Source organism: Tenrec ecaudatus, chromosome 1, assembly GCF_050624435.1.
Source record: "Tenrec ecaudatus isolate mTenEca1 chromosome 1, mTenEca1.hap1, whole genome shotgun sequence".
Taxonomy (NCBI): Eukaryota; Metazoa; Chordata; class Mammalia; order Afrosoricida; family Tenrecidae; genus Tenrec; species Tenrec ecaudatus.
The window spans coordinates 19476217-19495622 of NC_134530.1; the positions used below are offsets into that span (position 1 = coordinate 19476217).

The window sequence follows — 19406 nt, forward strand, 5'->3', positions numbered from 1 at the left end:
AATCTCAGAAACTCACCGAGGCAGTTCTACCCCGCACTATAGAGCCTCAACAAGTCAGAATTGACTCAATGGCATTGAATTTTGTTTGGTTGGGGGGTGGGGTGTTGTTTGTTTTTGTAAGGTTAGATCTGTGGCCTTTCTTCTGTAAATCAAATTAGTCTCACTTCATTTTTTCCACTTCTCATTCAGGGTCAAAACCCATTCACGGCTACACAACGTCTGACTCAGAATCTGGGAGAAGGAGAGACACTATGATTACCTCTACATATGTTGACCAATACACTGTGTGTCTGTTATGTACATCTACAGATAAACAACTCTCCCTATAGAAGTGTGTGTGTAAGAGAGAGAGAGAATGAGAGAGAGTGTGTGAATATATATTATACACCTGGACCCTGGGTGTTACAAATAGTTAAGCCAAAAGTTGGGCAGTTCGAACCCACTGACAGGTGTCTCAAACAACAGGCCCGGTGATCTGCTTCCAAAGACTCATAATCTTCAAAACTTTGTAAAGAAGTTCTACTCTACACACATAGGATTGTCCTGAGTTAGCATTGACTCAAAGGCAGCAAATATCGGCAACGTACATACATACATAGAGATGAGGAGAGTATGTGAGGAAATTACATTTTGTTTTCATTCAATTTTTCCATGAAGTGCTTTGACATATATCACACGGTGACTCAACATAATGCAGAAATTATTAGACACTATCATTAATATCACAATAACACCTGCAAGTAAAATTTTGTTGAAGATAATTTTAAAACAGTCACAGCAGTCCAAGGACATGGAGGTGTCAGAAATTTTCAGAAGGAATGAGGGAGATTATTGCTGACCTCCAAAGGAATTTGGCTTTAGGCAGAGAACACCAGAAAAAAAATTTTTATTTGGGGTTCACTGACTGAGGAGAGGGATTTGACTCTATGGATCATAACAAATTATAGATAAAATTGAAGAGAATGGAAATTCCAGAACACTTCATTATGTTCATGCAGAACTCATATATAGACCAAGAGGCAGTCATTCAAACAGAACCAAGGGGGTACTCATGGCTTAAAATCAGGAATGGTGTGTGTCAGGGTTGTATCCTTTCACTGTCCTTATTCAATCTGTACGCTAAGCAAATAAGATGGAAACTGAACCATATGAAGAAAACAGCATCAGGATTGGAAGGCGCCCCATTGACAATGTGCAGATGACACATCCTTGCTTGCTGAAAGCAAAAAGAACTCGAAGCACTTACTGATGAAGATCAAAGACTACATCCTTCGGTATGGACCGCACCTCAACATAAAGAAAACACAAGCTTTCACAACTGGACCAATAAGTAATATGATCGTGAGGTCATGATCATGAGATAAAATTAAGGTTGCTTGGGATTTCATTTCACTTGGATCCACGATGATCAACACTTGTAAATGTAGTCAATAAATTAATCAATCATCCCCTTGGGAAAATCTGCTGCACAAGATCTCTTTAAGGTGTTGAAGAGCAAAGATGTTACTTTGAGGACTAGGGTGCATCTGAACCAAGATGTGGTATCTTCAATGACGTCATGTTCACGTAAAAGATGAGCAATATATAAAGAATTGACGTATTTGAATGATGGTATTGGTGCAGAATATTGACTATGGAATGACAGAAGAAGAGACATGTCTTAAAGGAAGCGTAGCCAGAATACTCTTTAGAAGCGAGATGGAAAACCTTCATGTCCCATACTTTTAACATGGTATCCTGAGGGATCAGTCCCTGGTGAAGGACGTCAGGCTTGGCAACATAGAGAAGGTCAATAGGAAGGCTCTCGACTGGAGGGATTGAAACAGTAGCTGCAACGATGAACATAAAAACAAATGTGAGGATGGTGCCAGACTGGACTATTGTTTGCTTTGTTGTCTACAGAGTAGCTGTGAGTTGGAACCAATTCAATGGCATCTCACAACAGCAACATGTTACACTTAAATATCCTTCTACAACAAGATAAAACCATGAATCTCAAGAAAATGTAAATAACTGCATGTCAATATTCATGGACAACTCACCGATTAATGAGGCAACCAGTAAAATGTTAAGAATAATTTTGAGTAGCGATACCAGAGGGTAAGAGGAAGGTGGGAGGAGAAAGGGGGAACCAATGACAGTGACCTACATATAACCTCCTCCCAGGGGGGTGGACAACAGAAAAGTGGGTAAAGGGAGACGTTGGTCAGTGTAAGACATTAAAAAGTAATAATAATTTACAAATTCTCAAGGGTTCATGAGAGAGGGAAGGAGGGGAAAAATTAGGAGCCCATTCCAAGGGCTCAAGTAGAAAGAAAATGTTTTGGAAATGATGATGGCAACATATGTGCAAATGTGCTTGACACAATGGATGGATGGATGGATTTTGATAAGAGCTGTACGAGCCCCCAGTAAAATGTTTTTTTTAAAAAGAATAATTCACTAGCAATTTGAAGAACAGATAAAATACATATTCATATATATACATAGAGAGACAATGAGGACTGTTGAGATACTTCGCTAACTGATGCAACACTGATTAATATTCTGTAGGACAATGGAATATTTGGTGTTACCTTTTCTCTGGAACAGAAAGAAACCATATACATATCTACCAAGCAAAATGCATTTGCACCTCCAGAGAGAACTGTTCACACTTCTATTAGTTTCCTACACACCCGCCTCCGTGCCTACAGAGTTATAACCTGGCAATAGAAAATCAAGGGTGAAAACTCCGACAGAATCTGATCCTCCCAGGAGGCCTACTGGACAGTGCTCTGTTCTCTATCGAAGACACCCAGTGACATCGTCTCCCCATTTTTAGATCTCAGATGACTTCCCTATATGTAATGTATAATGTATATTTGGAAATGTATATTGATTTATATAGCGTTTTACATCCAGTTCAACACCGATTATCTCACAGTAGCTGAATTATATAAGACTTGTGGAATTTCATTTTGTTCTTTCTATCACACAAATTTTCTAATTTAATTTGATAATAAATGGCGGTGTAGCAAGCCATGTGCGACTCCACAGGAGTTGAAAAAATGGACCACATTTGCTTGTAGCAGTAGGGCCAAATCCTGATGACATTGTCAGTTAACGTGACAAAGGCAAGTTGCAAAAGGATACACAAAATTATGGGCATGTTTGAAACACATAAAGCATTATGTGTCATTTTGTAAACACACATAGTAAAATTATGAAAGCATTCATGCACAGGCTAAATTCCAATTTGAATTCTATGCTTACCTCTGGAGAAGGAAGAAAGAGAAACAAAGTAATAGGAGCCATATCTAAACATTTCACTTCTAAACATTTCATATCTAAAACAATTCTTTTGAAAAGAATTCTGAAGACAAGACGTCAAAATGTAAATATCCTTACATCTGAGTATAGAATGTCTAAATTTGTTTGGTATATTTTTCTGCATGCTTGAAGCATCCTTTAAACTGTTTGAAGAAGAGAAAAGGTGTTTGTTTAAAATTAACCTTTTACTGTATGGCTGGCACTATGCTGGCAGCCCTGTCCTCCCAAAATGAAGTCTCCTCTCCAGTCACGGCCCTGAGGAGGGTTATAGTCTGTGGGGAAAATTGGGTTAAGTTTACATGAGGCAGTCAGTTGGCACAGCTATACAGGCATTCAGAGAAAGTGATATAGGTGTTCAGTGATACAGGCATTCAGTGATACAGGCTTTATAGGCGTTCAGTGATATAAGCGTTCAGTGATATAGGCGGTCAGTGATATGAGCGTTCAGTGATATAGGCATTCAGTGATATAGGCATTCAGTGATATAGGCGGTCAGTGATGTGGGCATTCAGAGACGGGAGCAGCAGAGCTGATGAACTGGTTTGACCCCGTCTTGTAGGAGGAGGTGGACTTGAGTACGAAGAGCATGCACGAAAGCTTGAACTTCGTGGGCAGCCCCTAAGCACAGAAGGAGATCGGGGAGGCTTGGCAAGTGTAGAGTATCCAGGTCCCGTTTAAGGGGTGGTGGACAGGAAGGACAGATGAAAAGGTGAACCACTGTTTCTTTCCTCAGGTCTCAATGCAGTTGCCTTTATTTCATATGCTTCTCTGGGGGACATCATCAATGCAACGTTTTCAAAAGAGATGAATGAGAGCAGTCGACTCTCCCTGAACTCCCAGGTAGTGAGTGCTGCCATTGGACCCCAAAGAAACACCTCTTCCTCCAAGTCTGTCACTCTGAGTTTCCGGCACACGAAGGTGGGTCAGAACTGCAGTGTGGTCTTGCTGGGGTTTCAGGGAGGTCGACTGAAAACTTGTACATGTCTCAGAGAGTGCTTCCAGAACTACACCACCCAGAATGGCAACCACAAATTCTCTGGCTCTGGAGCACTGGAACATAGCTATTCAAACCGAGATAGGCTCTGAGTGTAAGACACACCCCGGATTTGAAAACTCAAATATATTTTTTAAAGAATGTAAAATAACTCATTAATAATTTAAATGTTATCTACACATTAGAAAGAATACTTTGAAGATTGCAGATTAAGCAAAAGGTACTCTGAAAATTAATCTCACTAGTTTCTTCTTACCTTTTTTAATGTGGCCAGTGTACATTTTAAATTAATAGGTGGCTCACATGATGCTGTTTGAAAAACATAGTAGATGCAATTATTCTGTCTACAGGTACTTCATAAATGTGTGTGATTTAACTTGAGATTCAGAGAAGCCTGATGGTGGCATAGCAGCTTACATATTGGGCTGCAAACCACAAAGTCAGCAGTTCAAAACCAGCAGCCACTGTGCGGAGAAAGATGAGACTTTCTACACCCGTCAACAATTATGGTCTCAGCAGTTCTCATCTGTCTTGTAGGGTTGCTGAGTCAGGATTTATGTATTTGATGGCAGTGGGTTTTGAGATGAAACTCAGTGACCAAAAAAACTTTCATTTAATCCATTTCCCTTTTTCCTTCTCTGTCTGATCTCTTAGAACAGCCAGACGCATATACGATAGAATTGGTCGGCTTCGTTTCCCTTGGGCTCTGTTAAAAACAGTTCCCTGGAGACATGTAGGGTTCCTCTCCCTAGAACATAAAATCTAGGTTTGGGATTTTTCTTGTGTGTCATCAGACTTGCTGCCTGATAAGTAATCTGGGAACGGCCCAGTGGGTGATCAAAGGAAATCAGGCCCCAAACAAGAGAGCATCCGATCGTAGTCTGGGCCCTCTGGACTGATGCTCTGGAAGGCCAGGGAACAAAGACATCAGATGGAAGCTTATTCTACTCTCTTTCCTCAGGACCTTTCTTCCCTATACCACCTTGTCCTTGTGTCCTTGAATATTGTGTTGTGGGTGTCGGGATCACAGTAGGTGTACAGAGACCAGGGAAATCGGGCTGGCTGAGAGAATCTTTGGGGGAGAAGATGCTACAATCAATGAAACCTAAAATCCTGGCTCCAAGAAAGTTGTAGCCGTGTTTCCAGTTATGCAGACCCCAACAGAGCTGCCCCTACAGTGGCGAGCGTCTGAGCCAAAACAGCAGGCTCACTTGAAATCAAAATCACCCGGGTGACACCTCGTCCACAGTGTTCAACGGGGCAACCAGGCAGACGTGGACTTGGAGAATCATCCCTCCTATGGAAGAAGATTCTATTTCATTTTATTTTCAGATGAAGCCCAATAGCAAGAAGGTTTTCTGTGTCTACTGGGAAAGCTCAGGAGAAGGTGGCCACTGGACCACGGATGGCTGTTTCCTGATAGCCGTGAACGAGAGCCACACTGTATGTAACTCCACCCACCTGTCCAGCTTCGCTGTCCTCATTGCCATCACAAGCCAGGTAAAGTGTAAATGCTTAATTCTTCTGTTACATACTTTGTGAGCAACTCTGAGAAAACAGTAAGTACTATAAAGGAAATAATAATAAATTTTAAAAGCAAGTGACTAGAGTGACGGGGGAAATATATAACTTTATATCATGTAACCAGAGTAGGGTTCTCTAAGAACTAAATATTTGAGCTCCTTTTTAAAAATTATTTTGAAATATTTGAATTTTTTAAGTCAGTACTCACACATAAGAACAATGGTGAAGATGGTGCTGGATAGAATAGTGCTTTCTTCTGTTCTACATAGGGTTGGTGTGTCATTCTGGGTAGATTAGGAAAAAAATTCACAAGCATGCATATGTGTATAAGAAAGAGCTTTATATATAAGAGCAGTTGAACATTGAGAAAAAACATCCCAGCCCAGTCCAGATCAAGTCCATATGTCTGGAATTAGGCCACATGTCCAATGCCAATCTATAAAGTCCTCTTCAGACTCACAAAATACAGTCAATGAAGTCAAATACACGAAGATCACAGGCCAGTGGGTGGAAGGTCTTGTGGATCCATTGGCAGTATTAGCATCTCAGTGCTGGTGTGGGTCTTCGTGGCTCCTCCAACTCCATGGCGCTAGCATAGCTCCATGTGTCATGGCAGCAGGAATATCAAGCAAAGAGTCTGTGTGCCCAGCCTCCAGCAAGCTATTTATCTCTGTATTGTGACCTGATTGACAGGCTAAATTCCACCCATTTGCCCTTAATAGTCTCAAATTGGCACCAGATTATGCAACTACCACAGGAAGTGAGTTGGTTTTAGAGTTTCATGAGTCAAAATTGACTCAAAAGCAACAAACTTCCATTTTTTGTAAGTTTGAGGGCAAGTAGTCTGTCTGGGAAATGATCCCAGACCCTATCAGCCAAAGAGAAGGGAAGAGATGGAGCCGAAGGAAGTGGAGAGAGTGTGAAAGGGCAAGTCACCACCGTCAAAGAAAAGCTTTGACCAGTAAGTCTGCTGGGGTTACCAGGATGTATTGTGTGAGAGCTGTTCCTAAACAGAGGGCACCCCCAAAAATGAAGGTTACACTGTTTGGCTCATTAATGACATTTTGTTTTCCTTTTGTTTGGGGGAATTTGGTCACTGAAATCTAAGCTCAATTGGATGAATGTTGCCAAGTATTACGGATAAGTATTGCTGACAAGTGCTACTTGGTGCTGATAAGGAAAACTTGCCAGAGTTTTGATTCTACTTGCACCTATTGTTTCTTGTACACAACCTTATGACGGATTTTTGTTTGGCTCTTAGCTTAGCAAAGCCATTTTAACTCTTGATCCATATATATGTGTGTGTATACACACACACACACTTAACATCATCCTATGTAACTGGGCTCATCCCATTGAATCACTCTGGTCATAGAACAGACCATGCACCACAGTGTCATCTCACCTGAGAGCAAGGTTGCTGGAGTACTTTTCTACCAGTTTCTCAACTGTTATTACTTGAGTGTAGCTTTCAGGGACACTTCTGGCTTGCTCTGGCAAGTCCAAGTCTAGGTGGCTGAGAAATGGGTGGAACTTGGAGAGGATCATGGAATGGTCCTACTCCATAGGGCTTTCTTTCAAAATCTCTTCGGGAGCAAAATTTAGTCCAAAAGACTTTTCTCACACACTCCATCATCAAGCTTCCCTGCTGTGTTTGGGATACATCACTGAGAGACAAGGAGCCCTGGTGGCATACACAGTGGGTTACACATTGGCCGTTAACCCAAGGATCACCAGTTCAAAACTACCAGCAACTCCCAGGGAGAAAGACGAGGCTTTCTGCTCCTATAGCTATTTAGAGCCTTCAAAACTCACAGGGGCAGTTCTACTCTGTCCTATAAGGATGATATGTGTCAGAATGCACTTGATGGGGTGTGGGTTTTTTGAGTGAGTTATCCTACGAGGGGAACCATCATTTCAGAGCAAGGAGGCTACATGCGAATGCCTTTTTGCTCCCAGGAGGAGGATCCTGTGCTGACTGTGATCACCTACGTGGGGCTGGGCCTCTCCCTGCTTTGCCTGCTCCTGGCAGCCCTCACCTTCCTCCTGTGCAAAGCCATCCAGAACACCAGCACCTCCATCCACCTGCAGCTCTCACTCTGCCTCTTCCTGGCCCACCTCCTCTTCCTCACTGGGATTGACCAAACTGAGTCTGAGGTACGGCAATGTCCCAAAGGCCTCCCTGTCCTGTCCATGAGATGCAGGGCCCATGGAGTCGTGCTGTTCTTGATGCCCTGGTAAGCGTTCCTCAGTCCAGGGAGAGTTGAAAGGTTCATGCCAAGGTGGGAAATGTTTGCTTTAACTATCAACAACCTTTACTTTTGAAGACCTTGGTCTAATGTCAAGGGTTCTAAGGTCAATGTCAAGGTGAAAGAGAGGCTCTTGGGCTGCATCCCACCATGATAGACCCCCCTGATGACTCTCCCTCCTCCCCTAGGTGTTGTGCGCCATCATCGCTGGTTCCTTACATTACCTCTACCTGGCTGCCTTCACCTGGATGCTACTGGAGGGCCTGAACCTCTTCCTCACTGCGAGAAACCTGACGGTGGTCAACTACTCCAGTGTGAGCAGATTCATGAGGAAGCTCATGTTCCCTGTGGGCTACGGAGTCCCAGCCATGATTGTGGCCATTTCTGCAGCGTCCAAGCCTCACCTTTATGGAACTTCTGCCCGGTAAAAGCAATTCCACCCTGGGCTATGGACAGTTGTACATTTCCTTATATTGCCTGAAGCTTTTGGGGAGTGGTGTTAATGACGGTCACTGGACTGTACGTGTATTTCCAATGTACATTCTCCTTTATAAAAGCCCTAAGCCCTTTCCCAAAGGGGGCAGCTCAGGTGATGGTCACCATTGGGGTCCTCAAGGAAGAGTTTGATGTACATCTCAGCTCTGTCCTTCCCAGGCTCTGAAGCCCTGAGTTCTCAATCCCAGCCCCCTCACGTGAGAGAGAGGGATAATAATTTACCCGCATTGGCCCAGCCTCTCATGGCTGCTATGAGAATTCACACGACTCTATTAGTTTTCTAAAGTTGCTGTTGCAAATAAGCGAGCAACTTTTAATAAGAGAAATGCACTGTTTCGCAGTTCTGAATGCCCGAAGGCCAAAATCAGGGTATTGGCCGCACTCTCCCCAAAAGTCCTAGAAAAGGATCCTTTCTTGCTTTTCCCAGCTTCCGGTGGTTCCTGACCATGCTTGGCATATCTTGTAGCTACATCAATATATCTGCCTCTTTTGTCACATGGCGCATCGGTGTCTTCTCTCCTTGTTTATAAGGACACCGCTCACAGTGGATTAGGTCCATGCTTCTCTAGAAAGGCTTTATGCTAACTGGTGACATCTTCAAAGTCCGTGTTTCCAAAGAAGGGCACATTCACACTTATAGAAATGAGGAACATCAACCTATAAAGTGACACAAGCCAATCCATCACGAGGACTTCACCACACAACACTTAGCACAGTACAGATACTGAGTCCCCGCATGGTGCAAACTGTTAGCAGGCTCGGCTGCTGAAGGGAAAGTCGGTACCTGGTGGCATTTTGGAAAAAAGGCCTGCTGATGTACCTCTGAAAAGTAAGCTGTTGAAACCCTGTGGAGCAGCATCCCTCCCTGACACCATGGGTCTCCGTGAGCTGTGCTGCCTGGATAACAGCTGACTTTGTAGAGGAGCATCCCACCCTGACACCATGGGTCTCCGTGAGCTGCGCTGCCTGGATAACAGCTGACTTTGTCACGTGGGAGTGTGAACCACTGTCTTCAGTACTCCGCCGTGGGAAGGTTGTCACTTTAGGTTCAGTTCATGCACAGTCTCTGATTTCTCCTTGGTCACTTTCTCGTTTTTCCCAGTTGCTGGCTACACCTGGACCAAGGATTCATCTGGGGTTTCCTTGGCCCTGTCTTGGCCATTATCTGTGTGAGTGAGTATGTGGCTTCCACGCGTTCTGGGTGCAGGGCTGTATCAGGGACACAAATGTTCTCAAATATATGGTATGATTTTCCACCTACTACCATTCAAACCCATGTTCAAGTGTGTGAACTCACTATGGACATGGTACTATGAAAATATATTTTAGCTGTTGTTGAGAATATACACCAGACTTCAGTGTATACACTGTGTACAGACCAATTCAATAATTTCCACATGAACAATTCAGTGATGTTGACTGCATTTTTCAAATTATGTAACTATTCTCTGCCCCCCTTAGTTTTCTGATATGTTTCTCCCCCACTAACTTAAACTCACTGACCCCCAAATTTCCCACCTAATCTCCCGATCCACTCCTGTCATTTGGACCCCACATAGATAATTCTTAAAAGAGCTCAATACTCAAGGTGGACACTCTTCAAGAGTTCAAATTAATTGTTACTTGGATTTAAGAAGACCCCAGGGGATAAGTTTGATTTAAAGATGATCTCTGGGGAATTGTTTCAGTTCATTCACTCTGTGGCTCCAGAAAGCGTGGATTCCATTTCAAATGTGAAACTCTGTTCTACATTTCCCCCTCACAAGCACCTCCCTTCGATCAAGATTATTCGGTAATGATAGCATTGATCAAAATGTTTGGCAATGATAGCTGGGCACCATTCAGTCTGGCCTCTTGGCGAAGGAGCTGGTCGCTCACGAAGGCAATTAGATCTGCAGTCCAGTTCCATCTCCAACCCCTAGTTCACCTTCATCTGCTGCTGCTCCAGGTGGCTCAGTCAGAACTCACTGCCACAGAGTCACTGGTGACTCAAAACAGCCACATAGGATAGGACCGAACACCCCAGTGGGTTTCTGAAGCTGTAGCTCTTTCTGGGAGTAGAAAGCCCTTCTCCCTTGGAGCGCCTGTTGCATTCAAATGGCTTAACCTTGTGGTGAGCAGCTCAACCATTAACCTCTGTGCCACCAGGGAGAGCACTATAGCTTGGATGGCCTCTTTTGAGCTTTTAAGGCCACAAGCACCACGAAGGGACTGATATGTAGAACATGATCATTAAACACACCATTAGAGCAGTTAACTAAGTGGCCCCCCTTGGAACTGCGATATGACCCTAAGCTGCTAAATCAAGAAGCTAAATCCCATGAGGTGATTGGTTGTACATAAGAAGTCTTTGTACTGCTTTGTTGTTTGTGTATTTGTTTTTATAAATGCATCTGAAAACGTTTGCCAATTGACATGGTGCAGATCTAACTTGCCTTCTGCGCTCTTTATCACCCGTGCAGGTGAATTTCATACTGTTCCTCTTGGTCCTGTGGATTTTACACAGGAAGCTTTCCTCTCTCAACAGTGAAGTCTCAACCATCCAGAACACAAAGTAAGATGAGACAGATGCTACTTCTCCCCCCGCACCCCTTTTCTGATGTAGCCTCCTCGATGCTTCTCCCTCCTCCATTTCCGGACACACACGCCCCCCACAGCCAGGCCAGAGGCAAGCAAGGTCACTATAGTCTCCCACTATAGTCTCCCACGGTCCTAGTTAATGAGAAGCTGTACAAACGAGAATACAGGTTAAGCAACTATGGCAAAGAGGCCCCAAAAGAGTGAGATGGGAGCTTCTTTCACTCTCATGTTACAAATCGAGACGGGAGTATTCCGAACTGGTAGGGACACGGCTTCACAGAGGGTGCCAGGGACTCGCTCAGGGGGTTCTTTCCAACTGTTGCTCTGCTAAAGCCCGGAGTACTGTTTTTGTCCGCATCTCATCCATGGCAGAGATGACATGAACATTGCACAGGCCACGTTAGTCAACCTTAGTCTCATGGCGACACCTAACTACAAAGGAGTCTGGGAAAAGTCATCTCTCACATGGAAACTATGTGTTCTAATAAAACTAAGAGGTAGAAGGGACTTAACACTGGAAAGAAGGTGGGGAGTGCGGAGGGAATGTCAAAATCCGAAGTTTCTGCTACCCAACAGGAGCGCTCTTTCTTTGTAAAAAATAGCCAACTCAGGTCTGTTAATACACCAATTATGACCCCTTAAATTCTATAAGAATCCCAAGAATTGAGCTTCTGAAGAATATCTTAACTCAGCCAATAATTAGCTAATCGTAGCTAATGTTTAAGTGTATTAGGTTTTTTACGTCATCATTTCTGACTCCACTCAGGATGCTGACACTCAAAGCGACAGCTCAGCTCTTCATTCTGGGCTGCACCTGGTTTCTGGGCATCCTGCAAGTGGGCCCAGCTGCCCGGGTCATGGCCTACGTCTTCACCATCATCAACAGCCTACAAGGAGTCTTCGTCTTCCTGGTCTACTGCCTCCTCAGCCAGCAAGTAAATATTGACCTCTATTTCTTTAAAGTTAATAAAAGTTTGGAGTTACAGATATCAATGAAACACTTAAAGCTGTGTTCTCTAAATTGTAAAATGGGCTTGAAAAAAAGTATGCAAGCACTATTTTCTATAAGATGCTACTGTTTTCCTTCTAATTTAAGATGCTGTTGATGGTAAGATGTGTTCAGAAAGTAACTAATTGCTGTATCAAGAAATGTCGTGCTTGCCTTCAGCTTTTCTATCTGTAATAATCACTCTTGCTGTGTAACAAGAATCTTCGAAATGTCAATGGCTTAAATGACAGGTATTTTACTGTTCTCATTCTTGGGTGTACAGGTTGGTTGGGGCTCAATCTTGATCTTGGCTGAGCTTGGCCTGGCTTAGCTTACAAGGAGACAGGCCCTACTGGGGACAGCCATTTCAATATTTTGCTTCCATCCCCTCTACTCATATCTTGTTGGCCAAAGCAAGTCACATGATCAAGCCCAAATCAACCAAACCCAAAACGCACTGCTACAGAGTCAATACTGACACACAGCCATCACCGATGGGTTTCTGAGACTGTCACTGTCTCAGAACCTTTCTTTCTCCCATGGAGCTCCTGGTGCTTTCTCACTGCTGACCATGCAGACTGCAGCCCAATGGGTAACCCGTCTGCCACCAGGGGTCTTTCAGTACCCAAAAGACAAGAACGTTCCACCCACCATGCAGCTAGGACACAAGTGTACCACTGCTACAGAAATGTGAAGGAATAAGATCGATAAGGCAATTTACCACAGCACTAAACATGAATTCTTTTTTTACTTTCAGAAAACTAGTTTTTGAGATATTTTATTATGAGTTGGGTTAAGGTTTGCGGAGCATGTCAGTTTTCCATTCAACGTGTCGTATAGCATTTGTTTCATGTCATTGATTGCAGTCCCCGTGATGTAACATCACTTACTCCATTTTCTCCCTGTTTTTTTCTGCTTCCATTACTATTTATTTTCTACCCCTTCTGAACTTTGTCCTTGGGCAAATGCTGCCTTTTCTATCTCAAGTGGTTGATATTTCTAAGGTGTACATACTTCCCTAGGATTATTGCTCCCTTGTCTACTTTTTGCTGAAAATTCAGCCAGGATGATGAGTTCACACCTGAAGAAGGACTAAATGTGTGTTTTATCATTTTAATGGTTGTATTGACATATTATTCAATTTCAACAGTTGTACTAACATTTAACTCATATCATACAATTTAATCGTGTGGGCATAAACTTTTGAACATTTCAGTAACATGAGTTCTTAAACAAATTTTCAAGTGTTGGTATCATCTTCTAACTAATACATTCTACTTGTTCTATAGTGAAATCATATAATAAGCTAATTCCCAGAATTTTATTATCTTTACTTTCAAATATAAAAGAAAGGCAACAAAGTTGTGTCATAATCTCCAAGACGCTATAATTAACAAGGTGCCATATTTGTGCGACTTTCTGCATCTGTAAAGATTTAGAGCAGGGCTCCTCAAACTCTTTCAACAGGGGCCAGTTCACTGTCCTTCAGACTCTTTAGAGGGCCAGGCTATGGTAAAAAAAAAAAAAACTATTAACAAATTCCTATGCATGCTGCACATATCTTATTTTGAAGTAAAAAAAACAAAAGGGGGAAAAACACCCGGCGGACCAGATAAATGTTCTCAGTGAGTCACATGTAGCCCACAGGTCGTAGTTTGAGGACCCCTGATTTAGAGCCTCGGAACCCCCCTACAGGGTCATTGTGAGTCAAAATTGACCTGAAGCGATGGTGGTTTTCCAAAATATTTACATTATTACATACCTATCCATTTATCCATGCTTCTTTCTATCCACTCATGCATGTCTTTACAAGCAATTATATCTGACATGAGCAGCCAAAGAAACGTGCAAGCAGCTCTTCTCCATCAGTGTACACACCTGAGGGAGCACTATGCAAAAGACTTACTCCTTCTCTTCCCTCGGTTTCTTCCACTTTCTAAGGCATCACATCGGGGAAGCAGCTAGGTTTTAAAGATGTGTATTTTTATTTCTGGTTCTATGTGGCTAACGGGTGGCCTATTCATTTGTCTGCAGCAAATAACAGAAAGAAACCATAAGTTCCAACACTCATGAAATACTTACTGTTTGGACTCATTGGGATCAGGCTCCTAAAAACATAGTTCCTTCCTGAGGGGCAGGCCCAGATCAATTGGACAACATGCTGGCTCTGAAATTTAACCCCTAAGGAAAATGGAACTCCAATGTATACTATTGATTTCCTAGGCACACCTCAACTTAAATTTCATTATATTACGCAACTTCTGCAGAATGAGAACAGAACGCTGGAGGCGCAGTGGTTAAGTGGTGATTGGAACGCACCAACTTCTCCATGGAGGAAACATGTGATAGTCTGCTTCCATGAAGACTACAGTCTTGAAAAACTACAAACTCATAGCAACTCATAGTTCGACTCTGTCTTTAGTGTTGCTATGAGTGTGTTGTACAGAACCTGGTACAATGCAACTATTAAAAATCATGTTATAAAGACTGAAACCTTATGAAGCGGGGATTCACACAGCCCCAACCAGGAGGTAGAGGGGCCAAATAAACATCATCCAGCAACCAAAAGAAACATAAAAGCACTCAAGTTCCTTTTTTCTCTTTAATGTTTTATACAACTTTATTCAAGTTCCTTACATGCATTTCTCAGACAGCCTGAAAGGACAGACACATCTCAGACAGCCTGAAAGGACACACACCTTTCTTTTCCCAGACATTTTTCTTCTCCCTCATAGCCCCAGCACCACCTTGTTCCAAGTGTCCCCCAAAATCTACCTCTCGGCACTCAGAAATGCTCACCATCATCAAGTCCATTCCAACTCATCACAACCCTATAGCACTGGAAGCACTTGCTGATGAAGCTCCAGGATCGCAGCCTCAATGTGAAATCCACAGTATGGATGACAACTCCATGCAAAACAGGCCAACAACCTCGCAACTGGACCATTGTGGTCACTAGTGAAAGGTTTGACATTGTCATGGATTGTGTCACGATCATTGTTCATAAGAAGCAACACTCAAGAGATCAAAAGATGTGTGACATTGTATAACTCTGTTACACAGGACCTCTCTGGAGTATTGAAAAGCAAGCATTTTACTTTGAGGACTGAGGTGTGCCTGGCCCAAGCCATGGTATTTTCCATCGCCTCATATACATGTGAAAGTTGAACACTGGATAAAGGAGACTGAAGAAGAATCGGTGCGTTTGAACTGTGGTGCTGGAGGTGAATACTGAAAGTCCCATGGACTGCTAAAAGGACAAACCGAACTGTCTTGGAAGAAATATGGCCAGAGGGCTCCTTAGATGCAAGGATGGCAAGCCTTCGCCTTACATACTTTGGACATATTGTCAGGAGGGAGCGGTCCCTGGAGAAGGAGATCACGTAGGGTCGGGGAGAGGGGCAGCGAAGAGGAGAAAGGCCCTCAGGGAGATGGATGGACACCGCGGCTGCAGCAGCGGGCTTGGGAAGAGGAACAATTGTGAGGATGGAGCATGGCCGCACGGTGTGCTGTTCTGTTGTGTAGAAGTTCACTGTGGGTTGGAGCCAACCCAATGGCGTCTACAACATATTACTTCTGCTTTCCTACTTTTCATCTGCATGTTTTGTAGATTTTTTTGTATTTTATAATTTTTATATATTTTATATTTATATATATTTTTGTATTATATAATATGAAACCAATAAAAAACTATTGCTGCGGAGTCCACTCGGATTCCTGAAAAGCCCATGTGTGGATGGGTAGAATCGAGCTCCATGGGGTTTTCTTGGCTATAATCTTTCTGGAAGCAAACTTGTCTTTCCTCAGAAGAACTTCTGGGGGGGTCAAACCCCAGTTTTTCAGGGAGCAGCCCAGCCCAAACAGTTCACACCACTCAGGGGTCTTTATGTAATATAATAAAAGTGGGTTTTTTAAATAATAAGTCTCTTCTCTTTTTGACTCGCTGGCTTCTCTCATCTTCACCACTGTTAATGGAGACGCTGTGGGTGTTTCCCTTGATTCTCTAGGTCTGGAAACAGTACCGAGGGTGGTTTAGCAGGATCGTGGAATCCAAGTCTGAGATGGAGATCAACACGCTTTCCAGCAGAGCTGCCCTGACTCCAAACCCAGCAAGGTAAGAGGACTTGTGACTTAGCTTAGTGTTTCACCCCTTTGGTGCCTCTGATGTTGTCTCTCAGTACTGAGCCCCTCTCACAAAGCGGAAAAGGGAGAGTTATATTCTTGTCCTGAACACCTCCCTGGTCGGTCACTCTCACTGTTACCATGGAGATGCTCAGTTAGTCTCCCGGGTCACTAACTACCAGTATTTCCCTTGTACTTATGCTAAGTAACAGTATGCTGACTTGTGTTTACGTCTCCATGATACAAAGAGACAGAGGTAATAGATGACCAACACTGTGCGGTGTCCATTTAAAGTAGACCCCCCACAGGGTGGGGGTTTTAAGCCTAGAGGTAGCAGAGCATAAAAATACTCTTCTCCAGACCCCCAGTATCCTGTAGAAAGGTGGGTGTGAGCCCAGGGGAGGCAGTGGATATCATGGAAAGGGATCCCATCACAGATGTTCTACTTACATAGAGGGGAAGCATGCAGCAAACAGTGAGGCTTTCCTGAGAAGAAATAGCCCTCTTAGAAAAGGGACCCCACTGGAACTGTTGCTTGTATTTGTCCACTCGGCCATTGAGCTAACTCAAACTCCATGTACCAAGGGATGACTTTTCAGCCTGCTCTGAAAGAGACATCTCCCCACAGTTTTTTTCTTATTTGCCCTTTGGGGAGGAAACATAAAATACCTCAAACAAGGTATGTGTGAATGAGCAAGCAGAGCTCCAAATGTCCAAATCCATAAAATCTCCACAGAAAAGGTCATAACATTGCCAAAATTTTCAAAAAGCTTGATTTCCTGTGTTCTGAGTATATGCTCACCGCAGTTGCTCACCATAGAATACTTTGTGCACATGGAGAAGTCTAATCAACCACTTTCGATGTTTCTTAAGATAATTGGTGAATTGATTTTACTCAGCAGTGAAAAGCTACATTGATGTCATTTTGTGGCAACATCTATTCCTTCTTTAGAAAGTGGTTGCTTTATATGTAAATACATAATCCACAAAAAATATAGGTATTGGCTTATGTACTTATGACAGCATTGTATATGACAATACACTGAGTAGTGGGTGGACTTTGGACCTCTGCTCATAACTTCCCTCAATGCAAGAACACTTTGTTCTAACAAATTGACCTTCTGAGATGCTCACCCTCCTGGCACAATCGCTGAAAACGAAATGGGTGCATAAGCAAATGTGAAGAAGGCAGATGGTGCCCGGCTATTAAAAGACACAGCATCTGGGGTCTTAAAGGCTTGAAGTTAAACAAGCAGCCATCCAGCAGAGATGCAACAAGCCTGCATGGAAGAAGCACAGCAGCCAGTACAGTCATGAGGAGGCATCAGGACCAGGTAACAGGCGTCAGAAGACACACAACAAGCTAACAAACCAAAACATATTGTTGAGAATGAGAGAGATCAGTGCAGAGACCCAAAGCCCATCTGTAGACAATGGAACATTCCCTCATAGAGGGGCCACAGGGAAGGGATGAGTCAACCAGGGTGCAGTAAAGCATAGATGAAACACACACTATTCCTCTGGTTCCTTGAGGCTTTCCACCCCCCACCCCCACCCCACACACACACTGTCATGACCCCAGGTCTGTTTCTCAATTCAGACTAGACCGGAACATGAACACAGGTATAGAAAAAAGATGGGAGGTCACGACACATGGAATCCAGGAATAGGAGGGCAAACAGCATTACTAGAAGGGTAGTAGGTAGTAGGGGCAAGAAGGGGAGAAAAGGGGAGCTGATTGAAATGATTAGCACATAATCATACACCCCCCTCCAGGGGATAGAACAACAGGAAACATGGGGGAAGGGAGACAGAGGTCAGTGTGAGATATGAAAATAATAATAATTTATAATCTATCAAGGGGTCATGAGGGTGGGGGGGAGGGGTAGATTAAAGGAGGAGCTGATTCCAAGGACTCAATAGAAAGTAAATGTCTGGAAAGGAATGATGGCGACATAGGTACAAGCATGCCTGAAGCAATCGATGTGTGGATGGTAATAAGACTTGTAAGAGCGCCCAATAAAATGATCGTTTAATAAATGAAAAAGAAAGTCATTGTTTTGTGCAGCATCCAGCTGTTCTAACTCACAGCGACACTGTAGGACAGACACTCTGGGCGCTCTGGACGGTTTTCCAGGCTTCGGTGTTGACGGCAGCAGCTCACCGGCTCCTTTCTGACACTGTCACTGCTGACTCAACCGCTGGCTTCACAGCTAGGAGCTAGCACTGGACTGCTGCAGCAGAGGGACCATGCGTTCATTATGAGTCCATGAGGACCATGGGGAAGAGGTGCCAGGAGAAAAGGTTGAGATCCTGTCAGGTTATCAGACAATTTCATTTATGACTATCGGACTTAGTGCTTCTCAATTAGGGTGAAATTGTCAGAGATGCTAACAAGTGACTGTAGCTGATAAAAATCCCCCCGATAATCCGCAATCACTCCCCAAACTGCCCACTCTCCACTGACACGCTGGTTCTCCACTAAGAAATAAGGAAGTTTCTTTTTTAGGTTTGCTTCACCTTGGGAAACTCAGAGATGAGTATATCTTTGAAAGGGGGAGATATTAAAAAGCTATGAGTCTCCCTAAAATAGATACATGAGCTTTAATTAAAAGAATCTCTTAAGGGTTTTTTGTTTGTCTAGGCACAGTCTGTGAATAAAGAGTTAGCGGAATCCTTTCTCCTTCTCTATAGGCAAACTTGACCTTTGTCTAATTTCCTGGCTCTGTTCCTCTGGAAACTTGATATAGAAGGAAAGTCAGCTGTGTAAACAGGCAACACGTAAGGTAAAAATTATGCTTTTCTGGGAAAGGGCCAGACAGTGAGTCATAAACTCCTGGAGGGAAGTCCTAAATTGGAGCTATGAAGAATGAATGAATGAATGAATTCACTATACATATCAGGCATGATGGAAATAGTCGATCTTTACCTCCATAGAAGTTTGTTCTCCGCTGCAGGCTCCCACTGCAGGTTGTGCTCAGGCAATGCTGAACCTGGATCATTGTGAATATTTCATCTTTTTGTAACATAGGAAGCCCACCGCTCAGGCTTTCTTTGCGCTCTGACGTTTCTCCTAAACGTGTTCTGCAGGCTCATCCAGCCCCTTGAACTATCAATTTCACCCAAATTATGAGCTTCCTCT

General features: G+C 43.4%; 1 protein-coding gene across 1 annotated transcript in view; it reads left to right on the forward strand.

Moving 5' to 3' along the window:
- Window positions 1–19406, forward strand: part of LOC142450047 (adhesion G protein-coupled receptor E3-like) — a 68073-nt gene that overhangs the window by 39976 nt on the left and 8691 nt on the right. The window contains 9 exon segments of the mRNA XM_075551557.1: window positions 4046–4230; window positions 5639–5806; window positions 7790–7987; window positions 8268–8503; window positions 9677–9743; window positions 11037–11128; window positions 11921–12089; window positions 16150–16231; window positions 16234–16256. Of these exon segments, the coding sequence (XP_075407672.1) occupies window positions 4046–4230; window positions 5639–5806; window positions 7790–7987; window positions 8268–8503; window positions 9677–9743; window positions 11037–11128; window positions 11921–12089; window positions 16150–16231; window positions 16234–16256 (1220 nt within the window).